We start from the raw sequence: 18,613 nt of genomic DNA on the forward strand, positions 1-18,613 counted from the left end.
AAGATTGGAAAAAAATTAAAGACTATTTACAGAAACACTGTAAAATTAATAAATGTTAGAAGGATGCTGGAATGAAGTTATATGGCTTTAGCAGAAATGTTATAAAGAATTAAGTAAAAATACGACTGTTAATGGGCTAAAGGGGGAAAAAATAAGGTCAGATTGTGTTAAGATAAATTATGGGACAAAAATTGAGAAAGGTGGAAAGGATTTGCTGAAATAGCTAATTGAACTAGAATACAAAAAAGGGAGGTGTGAGGAGGTCGTCGAAACAAGTAAATGAAAGATAAGACATGGAAATATTGGATGCGTTTTTAATTGTTTCTGTTTTTGTTTTTGTTTTGTTAAGATAAGTAGTGTTTTCTGTTTTATATGTATTGTATTGTATTGTATTGTATTGTATTGTATTGTTTTGCTTTGTTTACTTTTTTTCTTTTTTCTGTAATTTCTAAACTCTTAATAAACATTATTTTTTTTTAAAAAAAGGAATTCGGACACTGTATTTTGAAGGGGGGGGCCTTCAAAATACAGTCCGGCCCACACATGGTCTGAGGGACGGTGGACCGGCCCACGGCTGAAAAGGGTTGCTGACCCCTGTGCTAGAGGAATAGGGGCAGTGACCCCTATACTCAAAGGCGACGGCCAGGAAGGAACTCCTCCCCACCCTTGCCACATGCAGCTGGGCTCACTTGCCAGAGCCACCTCGAGGGCCTGAGTACATTTCCCATTTATGTATATGGGAAAGGGGGGGGATTCTCGGTTATGTTTCTGAGATTGTTATTAAGAAAATGTATGCTCCCAAAAGTGTAAAGCCCTGGCTCTAACGTGGTCATGTTGATACAAAATCGTACTGTGTAATGCTTTGAATGTGCTACTGAAACAGACTTTGTAAAACTTTGTGCAAAATAGCTGGAACTAAGTGAAACAGTTGCTGTCATGACAGACCCAATATAGACCACCCCACACTGCCATCCAGTGACTCCACAGTGAAAAACACACCCATTCATGACTAAGGCACATTTACTGAATAAGCCATTCTTCAAACAAAGTAACAACCTTTCACAAATAAAGACTGACTTCTCGCGGTCCCAATCGGACACAAAGCTGGGAACATCTTAGCACAACATTCTAATTATTGCTTCCAGTGCTGGTGCCTCTGGCGTGTCCATTCCTGCAACATCACAAAAGGGACAGCCATTAACAGAATGGGTTCAGCCCAGACACTGGCACCAGGTACTTTGCAAACACATAAATAATAAACACATCACTATCGCCCTCCACTTCACAAAGGATCCTTAGCTGTAACCTCACGCTGGGGCACCTCCTCTCTGACGTCCTCCGTGACAGATCTACGAGGGCGGGAAAAGGTGGGGTGGACAACCTTTTCTGAAATTTATAAACATATGGCCTTTCTTTTGTTCAGAGTTCCCCCCTTCCTCCCACGTGAGTGCCTTGAGACCCTGCTGCAGAAGGTCTATTAATAAAAGATCAGGGAGGATGCGGGTGGAACTGTGGTCTATGTGTGAATCTTCAGGGAGACAGAAGAGGATATATTGTTTAATAATATCCTATATAACTTGCGCTAGGAAGTTCTATAACTTAGCAGAGTTTTACATTCCCCTATTAAACTCTCAGTCACCACTCAAGCTGCCACATTCTGGATTGATTGCAGTTTCCGGGTTACCTTCAAAGGTAGCCCCACATAGAGCGCATTGTAGTAGTCCAAGCGGGAGATAACCAGAGCATGCACCACTCTGGCGAGACAGTCTGTGGGCAGGTGGGGTCTTAGCATACACTTCTTTGAAGTCACACTTCTTTGAAGTCTCTCAGCCCCACTCATCTCACAGAGTGTTTGTTGTGGGGGAGGAAGGGAAAGGAGAATGTTAGCCGCTTTGAGACTCCTGAAGGGGAGTGAAAGGCGGGATATCATAGAATCATAGAGTTGGAATAGACCTCAAGGGCCATCGAGTCCAACCCCCTGCCAAGCAGGAAACACCATCAGAGCACTCCTGACATATGGTTGTCAAGCCTCTGCTTAAAGACCTCCAAAGTAGGAGACTCCACCACACTCCTTGGCAGCAAATTCCACTGTCAAACAGCTCTTACTGTCAGGAAGTTCTTCCTAATGTTTAGGTAGAATCTTCTTTCTTGTAGTTTGGATCCATTGCTCCGTGTCCGCTTCTCTGGAGCAGCAGAAAACAACCTTTCTCCCTCCTCTATGTGACATCCTTTTATATATTTGAACATGGCTATCATATCACCCCTTAACCTCCTCTTCTCCAGGCTAAACACGCCCAGCTCCCTTAGCCGTTCCTCATAAGGCATCGTTTCCAGGCCTTTGACCATTTTGGTTGCCCTCCTCTGGACACGTTCCAGTTTGTCAGTGTCCTTCTTGAACTGTGGTGCCCAGAACTGGACACAGTACTCCAGGTGAGGTCTGACCAGAGCAGAATACAGTGGCACTATTACTTCACTTGATCTAGATGCTATACTCCTATTGATGCAGCCCAGAATTGCATTGGCTTTTTGAGCTGCCGTGTCACACTGTTGGCTCATGTCAATTTTGTGGTCAACCAAGACTCCTAGATCCTTTTCACATGTACTGCTCTCAAGCCAGGTGTCACCCATCTTGTATTTGTGCCTCTCATTTTTTTTGCCCAAGTGCAATACTTTACATTTCTCCCTGTTAAAGTTCATCTTGTTTGTTTTGGCCCAGTTCTCTAATCTGTCAAGGTCGTTTTGAAGTGTGATCCTGTCCTCTGGGGTGTTAGCCACCCCTCCCAGTTTGGTGTCATCTGCAAATTTGATCAGGATGCCCTATCAAATCTTCTTCTTCTTCTAGCCTGCGTACCAGATGGAGCTGGTAGACAGCTGCCCTGGACACCGAATTGGCCTGCACCTCCATGGACAGCTGTGAGTCCAAAATGACTCCCAGGCTGCGCACTTGGTCCTTCAGGGGCACAGTTACCCCATTCAGGACCAAGGAGTTCTCCACACCATCCTGCCCCCTATCCCCCCAAAACAGTACTTCTGTCTTGTCAGGATTCAACCTCAATCCATTAGCCGCCATCCATCCTCCAACCGCCTCCAGACACTCACACAGGACCTTCACTGCCCTCACTGGTTCTGATTTAAAAGAGAAGTAGAGCTGGGTATCATCCGCATATGGATGAACACCCAGCCCAAACCCCCTGATGATCTCTCCCAGCGGCTTCATGTGGATGTTGAAAAGCATGGGGGAGAGGACGGAAGCCTGAGGCTCCCCACAAGTGAGAGCCCAGGGGTCTGAACACTCATCCCCCAACACCACTTTCTGAACACGGCCCAGGAGGAAGGAGCGGAACCACTGTATGACAGTGTCCCCAGCTCCCAGCCCCTTTAGACGGCCCAGAAGGATGTTATGGTTGATAGTATCAAAAGCCGCTGAGAGATCCAGCAGAACTAGGAAACAGCTCTCACCTCGTCTCTAGCCCTCTGGAGACTCTTTTTGCATTTATAAGTGCTATTAAATGTTGCTTCCAGTGCACAAAATTTTATTCATTCAGCATAGGCATTTCTTGCCCTGAATCACTATCAAAAGCTACACTGGCCATCTCAAAATTCAAAAATTCAAAAATATACAAAATTTCAAAACCTCTCAAAATCAAAATATCAAAAAATCTCAAAATACAAAACAGATCTCCATGGCCTTAGGTCACTGTGAACTCTGTGGGACTGGGCGGGGGGGGGGGGGTGCTTAATCCCCACCACACTATGGAACAAAGGACCATGTGCTTACCAGGAAGTATGCTCAGAAAAATACTTTTCTGCTTAGGATCTCAATCCTTTGCAATCCTTCAAAAATACGCAATGCTGGGGCCAATAACCCTTTCTGGGAATGTTCAGAGAGGCAGGAGAGGATATATTGTTTAATATACTTCCTAACTTGCGCTAGCAAGTTCTTTAACTTAGCAGAGTTTTGCATTCCCCTTTTAAACACACAGTGGTTAGCTTGTTGCAAGCTTGTTTCAGCTTCTCAATATAAGATTCCTGGTAATTTCCTTTATATCCCTCTTAAAAAGAATAGACACAACATAATCTTGTGTAAAGTATATAAAAGACGTTTACTCACACATTCAGTTCACAGATGGATCCCTGAAGGCAGACTTAGTTACAAAGTATATACATGTGGCTCTACCTCATATGACGGGTTGATCCCAGTGACTGCAGACTGTCACTCACTGCAGCTCACATGGCGAAAGCAAGATGGAGAGAGAGAGAAGGGGTGCTGCTTGCCATGTGCTTTTGTTACCTGAACAGGTAAGGTCACGGCCACCTCTAGTCACATGCTAAAGGAAGTTTGTCTCAGTCAGAAGGAAACAGGATGTTTTCGACTGACTGGACCAAACATCCCCTTGCATGTCCAATCTAGAAAAACTAGGAATGTTGTACTTGACTGCTATCTATGTATCACAGACTAAACCACTGAGCCTCTTGGGCTTGCTGACCAGCGGTTCGAATCCCCGTGATGGGGTGAGCTCCCATTGCTCTGTCCCAGCTCCTGCCAACCTAGCAGTTCGAAAGCATGCCAGTGCGAGTAGATAAATCGGTACCGCTGCAGTGGGAAGCTAAGCAGCATTTCAGTGCACTCTGGTTTCCGTCACGGTGTCCTGTTGTGCCAGAAGCAGTTTAGTCATGCTGGCGACATGACCCAGGAAGCTGTCTGTGGACAAAGGGTGGCTTCCTGGGCCTGAAAGCAAAATGAACGTCACAACCCATAGTCACCTTTGACTGGACTTAACTTTACCCTTTTTACCATAATAAAAGATCAGACTTAGCAGCCGCTTTGCTTCAGCATTACTCTGGTTGGTCTCTGTTAGTTTCTCCAACCGATGGGAGACTTACGGTTTCCTAGACGGGCTCCTCGTGCATCCCTTAAGGAGGAGCTGTTTTACAATCTTTTTCACCATCATCCCTGACCACTAGTCTTGCTAGCTAGGGGTTATGGGAGCTGTAGTCCAAAAACAGCTGGAGACCCAAGTTTGGGAAACCCTGTTCTCCTTGAAGGACAAAGGAGCGTTCACTTGCATCAGAACGTCAGATGAGCCCTGCAGGATCAGGCCCAAGGGCCCCCTGTGGAGGGACTGCAGCTTCCCCGCACGTGAAGGAGCTGTAGGGTGAAGGTGCCGTAGGAGCCATGGGGAGGCAGGCAGTATGTGGGGGGGGGGAGTGGAGGAACCAGCGAGAAGGAGTTTCTGGAGCCTCTACAGCCCCCTCCCCGCCTGCTCCCTCAAGGTTTCCTCTCCCCTTCTCATTTCAAGGATTGGGGCATCTCAGCCCCTTGGGGTTGCTTGGCTTGGGGGGCAGGGATCTATTTTGTTTGCTGAGGGCAGGAGTCACAATCCTGTCACATTGTGGGTGTCAGGCTTTTAGGTAAGGGGGTGAGGCTCAGGTGGGAAAGAGTTGATAAGGAAAATATGCTGGGGTGTGGATTTACTTTGCTGCCCAGCTCCTCAGGTTCCCACTCCCAGCAGGTCTCTCTGGGGTCAGCAAAAGAAGGAGCCTCCAGCCAAGTTAAAGATGCAAAACAGCAGTCAGTTGACCTGATATTTATTTGTTGCAACAAGGTTCAAACACACCAAGAGTAGGAACCCTGAGCATGGATTTTCACATACTTTTAAGACCTCTCCCCATTTCCCATAATACACTACCAACAGCATCATTGATACGTCACAAATATGTCACAAAATAGGAGTCTTTGGCATTTAGAAACATGAGTCTGTCACCCATCCCTTCAATATCCCCAGTTTCCCACACATTTTAACTTCCTTCTTCCCCAAAGAATGTTGTTGTTTAATCCTTTAGTCGGATCCGACTCTTCGTGACCCCCTGGACCAGAGCACGCCAGGCCCTCCTGTCTTCCACTGCCTCCCGCAGTTTGGTCAAACTCATGCTGGTAGCTTCGAGAACACTATCCAACCATCTCGTCCTCTGTCGTCCCCTCCTCCTTGTGCCCTCCATCTTCCCCAACATCAGGGTCTTTTCCAGGGAGTCTTCTCTTCTCATGAGGTGGCCAAACTCTTGGAGCCTCAGCTTCAGGATCTGTCCTTCCAGTGAGCACTAGGGCTGATTTCCTTCAGAATGGAGAGGTTTGATCTTCTTGCAGTCCATGGGACTCTCAAGAGTCTCCTCCAGCACCATAATTCAAAAGCATCAATTCTTCGGCGAACAGCCTTCTTGATGGTCCAGCTCTCACTTCCATACATCACTACTGGGAAAACCAGAGCTTGAACTGTATGGACCTTTGTCGGCAAGGTGATGTCTCTGCTTTTTAAGATGCTGTCTAGGTTTGTCATTGCTTTTCTCTCAAGAAGCAGGCATTGTTTAATTTCATGACCATCTGCAGTGATCATGAAGCCCAAGAAAGTAAGATCTCTCACCGCCTCCATTTCTTCCGTTTCTATTTGCCAGGAGGTGATGGGACCAGTGGCCGTGATCTTCGTTTTTTTGATGTTGAGCTTCAGACCATATTTTGCGCTCTCCTCTCTCACCTTCATTAAAGGGTTCTTTAATTCCTCCTCACTTTCTGCCCTCAAGATTGTGTCATCTGCATATCTGAGGTTGCTGATTTTTCTTCCGGCAATCTTAATTCCAGCTAGGGATCCATCCAGCCCAGCCTTTCGCATGATGAATTCTGCATATAAGCTAAATAAGCAGGGAGACAATATACAGCCCAAAGAACCATAATAGTATTTACCCTCCCCCCAGCTGCAAGGCTTTAATGGGCTTCTCCTTTGAAAGTATCAGAATTCAACCCACCATCCCGATGGATTTCTGCCTGAGGCATGTGCTGCCCTTGATCGCCTCCTGCCTCCTAAGGGATTATGGAGTCAGGGGGAGCCCTGGATCCCCCAATTCCAGAGGAGCCATTAGGCGTTGGAACCCAGGAAATCCGTCAAACCGTTGAATGTTGGCGATTATTTGAAGCTTCTTCAGTTTTCTATACAGTATTAGATAGTCGGAGGAAACAGTCCGATTCATGGTATCGGCTTATTGCTACAATTGTATAGGCTGCTTTTCTGAGCCTCTTTGCTGTTGTGCATGGAAGGTGCCTGTGCAAATGGTCATTGTCCTGGCCTTAGTCAGAGACTGCGTTGGGGACTTGGGGTTTTTGGGGAGTCGTTTAACCCCTCCCCCCATTCCTGGTGCACCAATACCTAAAACGTGGACGGATCTAAGTTCACGGCGTGGGGTGGGGGAGGGAAGAAATTTGCAATGTAAACACTGTTTGTCCGGGACCCCACTTTGCAATTGGATTGCCGGGATCAGCCCCTCTCCCGCTCTCTTGATCCCCAGAAAGAGGAGGGGAGGGGGAACCTTCCTCTCCTCCCCCCCCCTCAAACCTTCCCTCCCCTCCCGGCACATCCTCCTCTCACCCCGCCCCCCCACCCCAAATCCCTCCCCCAACACATTGCTCCTCCTCCTCCTCCAATCCGGCTTCTGCTCCGGGAATGGGGGGGGTGAGCCCCCCTCCCAACCTGCCTGCTTCTGCCGGACGTGGAGCTTCCACTCCGGATTGCTGCTCTGACCCATAGCTCTAGGGGCGCGCTTTCGGAAAGGGGAGGAGGGGCGACAGGGAAACCCCCCCCCCGGATGTTGCAGGAAAGGAAAGGAGAATCGGGAGGGAGGACAAAGAGGTAAAGGGGTCGCGGGGGGAGGAGGGGGGAGAGAAGGACCCAGAGACCCCCGCCAGCTCCCCCAAGCGCCTTCCGTGGGCCCCGTGGCAGGGCCTGGATCCCGGCACGTGTGCTGCGAAGGGGCTTTCCTTGGCCCCTTAGGCGCCTTGGCAGGGGCGGACATGGGGCCCCCACCCAGGGGGTCCCCACGAGGGCCTCCTTGCCCCGTTTCCCATACGCAGGCATCCCCCGGGCGCTGTGGGGTTCCCGGGAAGAGAGTCGGGCCTTGAAAGGATTAACGGGCGCTACAGACCCCACCCCCGTCCCTCCCCATTTCGTCCTGGGGTGGCCCCTCCGGATGGAAAGATGGGGCGTGCATGGCGAGGGTTGGGCCGGGCCAAGGGGGCCTTTGGGTGCAGGGGAGACTATGGGAGAGAGGGAGGGGGTCGAGGAAGTGGGGGGAAGGGAGGGGAGCATCCCAGCAGTATTGGGGGGGTGAGCTAGGAAGACCAGTCTTTGGGGAGACATCTCCATCGTGGTGCCCACAGGGATTCTCTCCACCTTGGCTTCTCCCTCCCTCCCAGGAATGGGCCACCCCTTCAAGGCGACCAGAGAGGGATCCCTAGAAAGTGGGGGTCGTGTCCCCCCACCTCTTCCTTCCTGTAATCTCCATCCTCTTCCCACCCCATAAGCCCCTGCCCTGTCCGGACCCAGGGGTTCTTCCAATTCCAGCCATTGTTCCCCTGGAGAGGAGAGGAAATCCCGAGAGGAAGAGGGGAGAGGCCTTCTCAGAAGCGGCTCTTGGTTTCCGCAATCCCACCCAGGAAGCAGCCAGAAACCTTTTCCTCTCTCTCAGGCTTCCATCTTTAAGTCTCTTTTCCACTGCCTGGTTCATTGAGGATGAGGATAATGTACACCTGTCCTCAGAAACAGGGGTGCAGAGTCCATGGAATGGCTCTCAGGATTGATACAGAAGTTGCACCTCAAAAGCATTTCTGTTCCTCTCATTCTTTGTAGCCAATGTCAGAGTGACTGACAAGCTGAGATACAATCCTTCATCATCCCATGACAGTGACTGCATGAATCTTCCCAGTCAAAGGACCCATTTTCATGATAGACAGTGCCTGTGGCTGGAGGCTCTACACACCGGGTGTGCCTGTGGAGGCCAAAGACTGCCAGTATCAGCACAGGTGAGGTGTGTGATCTTCCCAAATGTACAGACTGTATGTGAATGAGAGTTTGTGGGTGGGATTATAGTTTACAGCAATCCTGTGATTTTCTCCACCCATAACATTTTGTAAGCTAATATTGCAGTATGAATTTCAAAATAACTTTAAAAAATCACAAGATTATGATGATGATAATAATAATAATAATAATAATAATAATAATAATAATAATAATAATAAATTTTTATTTATACCCCACCCTCCCCAGCCATGGCCGTGCTCAGGGGGATGATAAGAATGATTGCAGAATTTATGCCCTGCCCATCTGGTTGGGTTTCCCCAGCCACTCTGGGAAGCTTACAGTACATATACAAGACAGTAAAACATCAAACATTACAAACCTCCTGATACAGCTGTCTTCTAAATGTCAGATGGTTGCCTGTTTCCTTGCCCTCGGAAGGGAGGGCATTCCATGGGGCAGGAGGCCCTCTGCCTGGTTCCCTGGAACTTCACTTCTGACAGCAAGGGAACCAGCAGAAGACCCTCGGAGGAGGACCTCCTTGTCCGGACTGAGTGATGGGGGTGGAGATGCTCCTTCAGGTCTACAGCGCCGAGGCTGTTTATGGCTTTAGGTTGCAGATCTTGCTTCTCCATAACGATCTCCAGAGCAAGTCTGAGATATAATTAGCAGAGTAGCAAAAAACGCTCAGAGGCAGAAAAAAATAATTCAGCTGAGAAATCTATTACAGTGGTACCTCTGGTTGCGAACGGGATCCGTTCTGGAGGCCAGTTCGCAACATGAGCAGAATGCAACCCACGTCTGTGCATGCGTGGGTCACGATTCGCTGCTTCTGCAAATGCACATGACCTGATTTTGCACGTCTGCGCATGCACGGGCGGCAAAACCCGGAAGTAACTGGGATGCCACAGGATACAACCCGAAAAGGCACAACCTGAAGCAAACATAACATGAGGTATGACTGTAGTGAAGACAAATAAGCATAACAAGATCCAAAAAATAGCAAAAATGTAACTCACAGTAAAACCCTGACTTAGCATACCAAAACAGCACTCAAGTAAGAAACAGACAAACAGAGTAGAGTAATATCAGAATATGAAGTGGGAGCAGGCACATTTCAATACTGTAATTCATATATAATTCAATGTCAGAGTAACCCTGGGACTAGATAACAAGCCTCCAGGTGGACGTGCCCCATCTGACCTTCATGTTCCTCTTCCGCACGGGCAGAATCTGCCTTCTGGACTGTGGGATTCATGGTTGTTCTCCTCCTCTCCATCCACCAGGGCTTGACTTCAGGTGCAGCAGAATTCCCCAGCCCCCCAAGGATTTGAGACCCATCAGCTTTCCTCACCTGGGTTAGCCGGCCGGTTGAAGCTGTTGCTTGAACCCCTGTTGCATGCTGACAGCTTCCTGGGTAAGGTGATTGAGAGAGCGGTTGCTGAACAGCTTGGTAGGTTTCTGGATGAAACATCTGTTTTGGATCCATTCCAGTCCGGCTTCCGCGCTGGTCATGGGACCGAGACGGCTCTGGTCGCCCTAACCGATGATCTCCGTAGGCAGCTGGATCAAGGCGGGTCGGGGCTGCTGATTCTTCTAGATCTGTCAGCAGCCTTTGACATGGTCGATCACGAACTCCTGGACCACCGCCTTGCCGATGTGGGGATCCAGGGCACAGTCCTTCAATGGCTGCGCTTGTTTCTCTCTGGTCGGGAACAGAGGGTGGCGCTTGGGGGGGAATTGTCATCGCGCCACTCCTTGGTGTGTGGAGTGCCTCAGGGTGCGATTCTCTCCCCGATGCTTTTTAACATCTTTATGCGCCCCTTCGCCCAGCTTGTCCGGAGTTTTGGGCTGGGCTGCCATCAGTATGCTGATGACACCCAACTCTATCTGTTGATGGATGGCCATCCTGACTCGGCCCCAGACACACTGATCAGATGCTTGGAAGCTGTGGCTGGATGGTTACGTGGGAGCCGGTTGAAGTTAAATCCTTCAAAGACAGAGGTCCTCTGGCTGGGGCAGGACGATATGGGATCGAGGGGGCAACTCCCATCTCTTGCAGGGGTGCAATTAGTGCCAGCACCGTCCGTTAAGAGTTTGGGTGTAATCTTCGATACCTCCCTCTCTATGGAGGCGCAGATTGCAGCTATAACAAAGGCGGCATTTTTTCATCTCCGCCAAGCTGAGCAGTTGGCCCCTTCTCTCTCTCGCCCTGACCTAGCCACTGTGATCCATGCGACGGTCACCTCCAGATTGGATTATTGTAACTCGCTCTACGTGGGGCTGCCCTTGAGACTGACCCAGAAACTCCAGCGGGTGCAGAATGCCGCGGCGAGACTCCTTATGGGGTCTTCGCTGCGAGATCACATTCATCCGGTACTATACCAGCTGCACTGGCTCCCGGTGGAGTACAGGATCAGGTTTAAGGTGCTGGTTTTAACCTTTAAAGCCCTATACGGCCTAGGACCCTCGTACCTATGGGACTGCCTCTCCTGGTATGCCCCACAGAGAAACCTACGGTCTGCAAATAATAACATCCTCAAGGTCCCAGGCCTCAGAGAGGTTAGGCTGGCCTCAACTAGAGCCAGGGCCTTCTCGGCTGCGGCTCCAATCTGGTGGAATGCTCTGTCACAAGAGACTAGGGCCCTGCGGGACCTGACGTCTTTCCGCAGGGCCTGCAAGACAGAGTTGTTCCACCAGGCCTTTGGTCAGGGCGCAGCCTGACTCCCTCCTCTGGCAACCTGCACAGAATTTTGCTTAATTGGTTGCCATCAATTTGATTTAATTAATTTTTATAATGAAATATTTTTAGATTGTGTGACTATTTTACTGTTTGATTATTTGATTGTTGTTAGCCGCCCTGAGCCCAGCTTCGGCTGGGGAGGGCGGGATATAAATAATATATTATTATTATTATTATTATTATTATTATTATTATTATTATTATTATTATTCTGGAAGCTACAGGTGAGAGCTGAGTGCAGGGTGGGAACCAAGGGTGGAAAAATGACCCCAGGAGGTGCAGGACATGTCCCCCACCAAAGGAACTACTCCTCCCCAACGCCCCATGACATCTAGATTCAGGTAGGTAGCCGTATTGGTCTGACGCAGTTGAAATAAAAAAATAAAAAATTGTCCAGTAGGACCTTAGAGACCAACTATGATTGTTCTAGATATAAGCTTTTGTGTGCATGCACACTTCTTCAGATACACTGACACAGATGTCACCAGACCCTTGTATATCGTGGGAGGGTGGGGTGGGGTTTTTCTCTGAAGGGTACTCCTACTACCATCTCCCCCTACCCATCACTATATGAAGAAGTGTGCATGCACACAAAAGCTAATGCCTAGAAAAAAATTAGTTGGTCCCTAAGTTGCTGTTGTTGTTGTTGTTTTTTAGTCGATTAGTCGTGTCCTCCCCTTCGTGACCCCATGGACCAGAGCAGGCACTCCTGTCTTCCACTGTCTCCTGCAGTTTGGTCAAACTCATGCTGGTCGCTTCAAGAACACTGTACCACCATCTCGTCCTCTGTTGTCCTCTTCTCCTTGGGCCCTCCATCTTTCCCAAAATCAGGGTCTTTTCCAGGGAGTCTTCTCTTCTCATGAGGTGGCCAAAGTCATGGAGTCTCAGCTTCAGTATCTGTCCTTCCAGTGAGCAGTCAGGGCTGATTTCCTTCAGAATAGAGAGGTTTGATCTTCTTGCAGTCCATGGGACTCTCCAGAGCCTCCTCCAGCACCAGAATTCAAAAGCATCCATTCTTCGGCCATCAGCCTTCTTTATGGTCCAGCTCTCACTTCCATACATCACTACTGGGAAAACAATAGCTTTAACTATACGGACCTTTGTTGGCAAGGTAATGTCCCTGCTTTTTAAGACGCTGTCTAGGTTTGTCATTGCTTTTCTCCCAAGAACCTAAGGTGCTACTGGACTATGTTTGTTACTTTTTTACTTGAACTGTGTCATGGCTACCTACCATTAAGTACAGTTATCTCCTTGCCTTGAATATCCTGCTTTTCAGTGCCAGATTAGGATAGTCCTCTATCAGAAGACAAGGACAGGATCAGGCAGCACGTCATCATTATAAAGCACCATTGGGGTGGGTGTTTCCACCTGGGATTCCCATCTGCTTTCCTTCTGCTTCTCCTGCTCTCTCCATGCAATGTGAGGCACGTAGACAGAGGTCCATCTCCAAGAACAGGAGCTTCCCTGAGCACCCATTCAGCTGACCCCAAGCACAAAGCCTTGTCACTAGTTCTCTGACTGACCCAGACCACAGTCCCTGAAAAAGAAGAAGGCCTGAGTCTCCCAAAATAATCCATATGGACCTCCTGAGGTCAGCAGGACTGTGAAGGTGATTCATGAAGATCTAGAGGTGGAAATGGGGGCAACCACTTGATTTGTGGACAACAGTATTCCAAGATCATCCTGTGTTATTAAAGATGATTGAGGATTATGAAAGGTTCCTGATGTCTTACTACCATTTGACATCATACCATTTTCATTTTCTAAAAATTGGGAATATTGGTAGGACATGGGAGAATGTAGGAGATGTTGAAATAATAGAAGGTGCTAATGGCATCTGATGTGTTCTCTTTCCCTTTGTTCTCTTTCTTGAAACCCCAACAGGATTTCCTTTCTGCCCACTCTGAAAAAGGTGATGGAGAAGACAGAATTGCAGGGGACAGGGCACCTTTCATTTCATTAGGAATAGCCATTAAAATGTGTGAAACGTGGAATATGCTTCACTGAATGAGCACACATACTTCACATCCACGAGCACAAAAAGGAAAGAACCCACTTAAAGGTATGGAGTGCGGAAAGAGCTTCTCTTTCAATGCAAAACTTAGAACACACCAGCGGACTCACACAGGGAGAAAACGTTTTACGTGCAGGGAGTGTGGGAAGAACTTCAGTCAGAGTGGAAACCTTAAATTGCACAAACAGACTCACACAGGGGAGAAACCATATAAATGTATGGAGTGTGAAAAGAGCTTTAGTGATAGTGGAAACCTTAGAAGACATCAACGGACACACACAGGAGAGAAACCATATGAATGTATGGAGTGTGGAAAGAGCTTTAGTGATAATGGAAAGCTTAGAATACACCAACGGACTCACACAGGGGAGAAACCATTTAAATGCATGGAGTGTGGAAAGAGCTTCAGTCAGAGTGGAGACCTTAGACGACATCAACGGATTCACACAGGGGAGAAACCATTTAAATGCATGGAGTGTGCAAAGGACTTCAGTATGAGTTCAAACCTTAGATCACATCAACGGACTCACACAGGGGAGAAACCATTTAAATGTATGGAGTGTGGAAAGAGTTTTAGTGATAGTGGAAGCCTTAGAACACATCAACGGACTCACACAGGGGAGAAACCATTTGAATGCATTGAGTGTGGAAAGGCCTTCAGTCAGAGTGGACACCTTAGATCACATCAACGGACTCACACAGGGGAGAAACCATTTAAATGTATGGAGTGTGGAAAGAGTTTTAGTGATAGTGGAAGCCTTAGATCACATCAACGGACTCACACAGAGGAGAAACCATTTGAATGCATGGAGTGTGGAAAGGACTTCAGTCAGAGTGGACACCTTAGAAATCATCAACGGACTCACACAGGGGAGAAAACATTTAAATGTGTGGAGTGTGGAAAGAGTTTCCTTCATAATACAGGCCTTACATCACATCAACGGACTCACACAGGGGAGAAACCATTTACATGTCTGGAGTGTGGAAAGAGCTTCAGTCAGAGTACACACCATAGAAGACATCAACAGACACACACAGGGGAGAAACCATTTAAATGTATCGAGTGTGGAAAGAGTTTCCGTTGTAATACAAGCCTTAGATCACATCAACGGACTCATACAGGGGAGAAACCATTTACTTGTATGGAGTGTGGAAAGAGCTTCAGTTATAGTAAAAACCTGAGAGTACATGAACAAACTCACTTTAATAAGAAACTATTTCAATGTATGGAGTGCAGCAAGAGCTTTAGTCATAGTGGAAGCCTTAGAACACATCAACGGACTCACACAGGAGAGAAACCATATGAATGTATGGAGTGTGGAAAGAGCTTCACTCGGAGTGCAAACCTTAGATCACATCAACGGAGTCACACAGGGGAGAAACCATTTAAATGCATGGAGTGTGGAAAGGACTTCAGTCAGAGTGGAACACTTAAAAAACATCAACAGACTCACACAGGGGAAAAACCACATAAATGTATAGAGTGTGAAAAGAGTTTCCGTTATAATACAAGCCTTAGATCACATCAACGGACTCATACAGGAGAGAAACCATTTAAATGTATCGAGTGTGGAAAGCGCTTCAGTTATAGTGGAAGCCTTAGAAGACATCAACAGACTCACACAGGGGAGAAACCATTTCAATGTATGGAGTACAGTAAATATTTCACTCAGAGTGGAAATCTTAGAAAACATCAGTAGATACACAGGGGAGAAACCATTTAAAGGTATGGACTGTGGAAGGAGCTTCAGTCAGAGTGGAACCCTTGATTTATGTCAACAAACTTACACAAAAGACAAACCGTATAAATATCAGGAAAGTAGATAGAGGTTCACTCTTAGTGGAAGTTCAAAATCAACAGACTCACGGACAGGAAGAACTTTAAGAGTTGAAACCCTTCAAACCATCAACGAACTCAGAGAGAAGAAGCAGTTTGAATGAAAAGACTGCAAGAAGTGCTTTATTTATAAAGGAGCGATCAAGGAGCATCCAGGGACTCTCACATGGGAGAACCCATTTAGATGTATGGAGTGTGGGACTTCTTCCTCTCAGAGTCCACTCTGAGCAATGAACTCAGCAGAAAATCATTCCTAAAAGCATCAGGTATATGTGAAGTTCTGGTGTTTATATGTAAAACATTATAATAATCAAATAATGAAGGCAGCATCTCACAATGGTGAGTATAATTTTAGATGAAAGTACTTTTGGTTTTTGCACCAAATTCTGTCAAACCCCCCCCCCCCACCGCATGATCTCCCAGCCCTGCTTCTTCACCAGAACTTCATCGCTGCCTCCTGCTCTGCGCGTTCTGAAGAAAACTTGAAATACTGAAATTGAATGGGGGATTTCCCCCCCAGCCTAATTTCAAGAGGGGGAAGGAGGGGCTGCAGGTATCAGAGTAGTCTCCTGGGGGGCCGATCTTCGCTCATGAACCCCCTGGGGCAACCCCAGAGCTCCTGCTCATTTTGGGGGTTTGAGGAAGATAGTATTTTTCCATAGTCCCAGAATTTTTGATTCAGTCATGTACTCTGGAGTTTTCCCACCAGAGGATCACAGTGCTATAGCTGCTGCTGTTGTCATGGAGTGGCTGGGGGGGGGAGGCACCAGTTGGGGGACCCACAAGGGAAGAAGGCTCAGAGCCTGGGGACTGGTGGGGGGATGAGCTGAAAGAGGGAGAAAGGGGAGCAGACCGGAAGGGGAGATTTTGCAAGCTGAGGAGGAAACGGGGTTTGGTGAGCCGGAAGAGTCTGGGGCAGAGAGCAGTTCAGGCTCAGAGGGAGGAGAGGAGGGGGCCAGGAGACCCAGAGGAGGCCAGCTGCTGAAGCATCCATAGAGATTCCCCCTCCTGCTGCGACCAGCTCCCTTCTCCCCTGGTCTAGAGCACACAGGGAAATCCAGTTCAGACCCCATGAGCCTGTACATGATATTAACAGGTGTTTGGTTTTTTGTCCCAACATGTATCACTTTAATCTTATTGATAATGAACTGTATTTTCTTCCCATTCACCCCGTTTGGAGAAGTCCCTTTGGAGCTCCTTGAAATCTCTATTTGTTTGAACAAACCTGGACAATTTGCTGCCATCAGCAAACTGCCCCCTCCCTGCTCCCTCCTAAGTCTAGATCATTTATGAACAAGTTGAAAAGCCACAGGTCCCAATACTGATCTTGAGTGGACTCCACTTTCTGCTCCTCTCCATTCAAAGAACTGTCTGTTTACTCTCTTGGTTTTTCAGAAGGAGGGCTGCCTTCCTGGTGGTGGGATGGCGATGAGCAGAAAGAGGGAGAAAAGGGAGCAGACCGGAAGGGGAGATGTTGCAAGCTGAGGAGGAAACTGGGTTTGGTGAGCAGGAAGAGGCTGGGGCAGAGAGCAGTTCAGGCTAAGAGGGAGGAGAGGAGGGGGCCAGGAGACCCAGAGGAGGCCGGCTGCTGAAGCATCCATGGAGACCCCCCTCCTGCTGCTACCAGCACATGCCTTTGAGTCTGGCGGTTAGAACTCTTAGAATGTGGGGATCCCATTTTTCAGCCAAAGCAAAAACTCGCTAGCCTTTTCCCAGGTCTTTCCTGACCTGACAGTCGTTCGTCTTCTCTACAAAGTCCTTCTCCCTCCCTTTATTTACCATGGGGTCCCAGCAACCTTTTCTGCCTCTTACACTCTAGGGAAAAGAGTCCCTTTCCATTGGACGCCTGGCAGCCCAGTGCCAAATCCGGCTGCTCCAGAGAGAACAGAAAGGAGCTGTAAGCGCCCTGCGCTCTGACGCGCACCAGTCACTTCCTCTTGGATCTTGGTGCTGCCAGTGGGGCTGCATTTATGAGAAAAAAAGAAATCTGAAACCAAGCCGAAGTCCCTTGCTATCCAAACTGGCCACTTGGACCAGCCTTGGGGCGTCTTCCTTGGGAAAAAGGTAAAGTTTCAGATCTCAGGTTCCGCAACAGGGAATGAGAGCTTTGATTGGCGTTCTCCCCTTGCAGTTAATTGCCTCTCTAATTGCAGAACCCCAAGTCTCCCGTTCTCCCCTCCCTCTCCTCGCTACCTCTTGCCAGGAAGGCTGGGAGTGAAGACCGTAAGCAAAAGAGACAGCCAAGGGTGAGAATCTGGGTTGCTGGGTGTTTCAGAGAATCCCGCCCACAATCTTCTCCATTCCTAGACTCACGTCCGCATGCGCTGCTCCTGGCCACCCCAGGGTCTTTTACTAGATTAATTCATGGACAGCCTGGGGCTGCTAATAATCTACCAAAAAACTAAATTACTGACAAAAACCTCACAATGGAAGGGGAAAAAAGAACTTCAAGAAAAAACAGGCCTGGAATAAAAAATAAGGTTAAATACCTAAGGATCTGGATTTCAAATAAAAGTATAAGTGTATATGAGGATAATTATAGTAAAGTATGGAAAGAAATTTTAAAAAATATGGAAACCTGGACCAAACTCCATCTCTCACTGTGGGGAAGAGTCTTGGTTGTGAAAATGAATATCCTCCCCAAAATGATGTTCTTATTCCAAACAATGCCCATTTTAGGAGGAATGAATTGTTTTAAGGAGTGGCAAATGGAAATATCTAGATTTATATGGAGTGGAAAGAAACCGAGAATTAAACACCAGTTATTAACAGATCAAAAGGAGAGAGGAGGTTTTGCATTGCCAGATTTGGAATTCTACCATGCGGCGGCAGGATTGGTTTGGATAAAAGACTGGATTACACTAAAAGTTACGGACCTAATAGACTTGGAAGGCCACAAGAGGAGTCTTGGTTGACCACAAACTTGACATGAGCCAACAGTGTGACATGGCAGCTAAAAAGCCAATGCAATTCTGGGCTGCATCAATAGGAGTATAGCATCTAGATCAAGGGAAGTATTAGTGCCACTGTATTCTGCTCTGGTCAGACCTCACCTGGAGTACTGTGTCCAGTTCTGGGCACCACAGATCAAGAAGGACACTGACAAACTGGAACGTGTCCAGAGGAGGGCAACCAAAATGGTCAAAGGCCTGGAAACGATGCCTTATGAGGAACGG

The 18,613-nt window shown here is 47.8% G+C and overlaps 1 protein-coding gene across 16 annotated transcripts in view; it reads left to right on the forward strand.

Annotated features, from left to right (window-relative positions):
* Window positions 1–18,613, forward strand: part of LOC310698984 (uncharacterized protein) — a 70,749-nt gene that overhangs the window by 51,130 nt on the left and 1,006 nt on the right. For 11 of the 16 annotated variants that reach the window (XM_083520562.1, XM_083520559.1, XM_083520569.1 and 8 more), the window contains one exon: window positions 13,471–18,216. In XM_083520562.1, coding sequence (XP_083376688.1) covers window positions 13,594–15,300 — 1,707 coding nt within the window. In that variant the 5' untranslated portion in view covers window positions 13,471–13,593 and the 3' untranslated portion in view covers window positions 15,301–18,216. Of the gene's footprint in view, window positions 1–6,820; window positions 7,677–8,672; window positions 8,851–10,129; window positions 10,261–11,804; window positions 11,928–13,470; window positions 18,342–18,613 lie in introns of those variants that run through there. The other 5 variants (XR_014521877.1, XM_083520571.1, XM_083520573.1 and 2 more) reach the window with 5 other exon arrangements.

Source organism: Podarcis liolepis (assembly GCF_965112155.1).
Source record: "Podarcis liolepis genome assembly, contig: HAP1_SCAFFOLD_79, whole genome shotgun sequence".
Classification (NCBI taxonomy): Eukaryota; Metazoa; Chordata; class Lepidosauria; order Squamata; family Lacertidae; genus Podarcis; species Podarcis liolepis.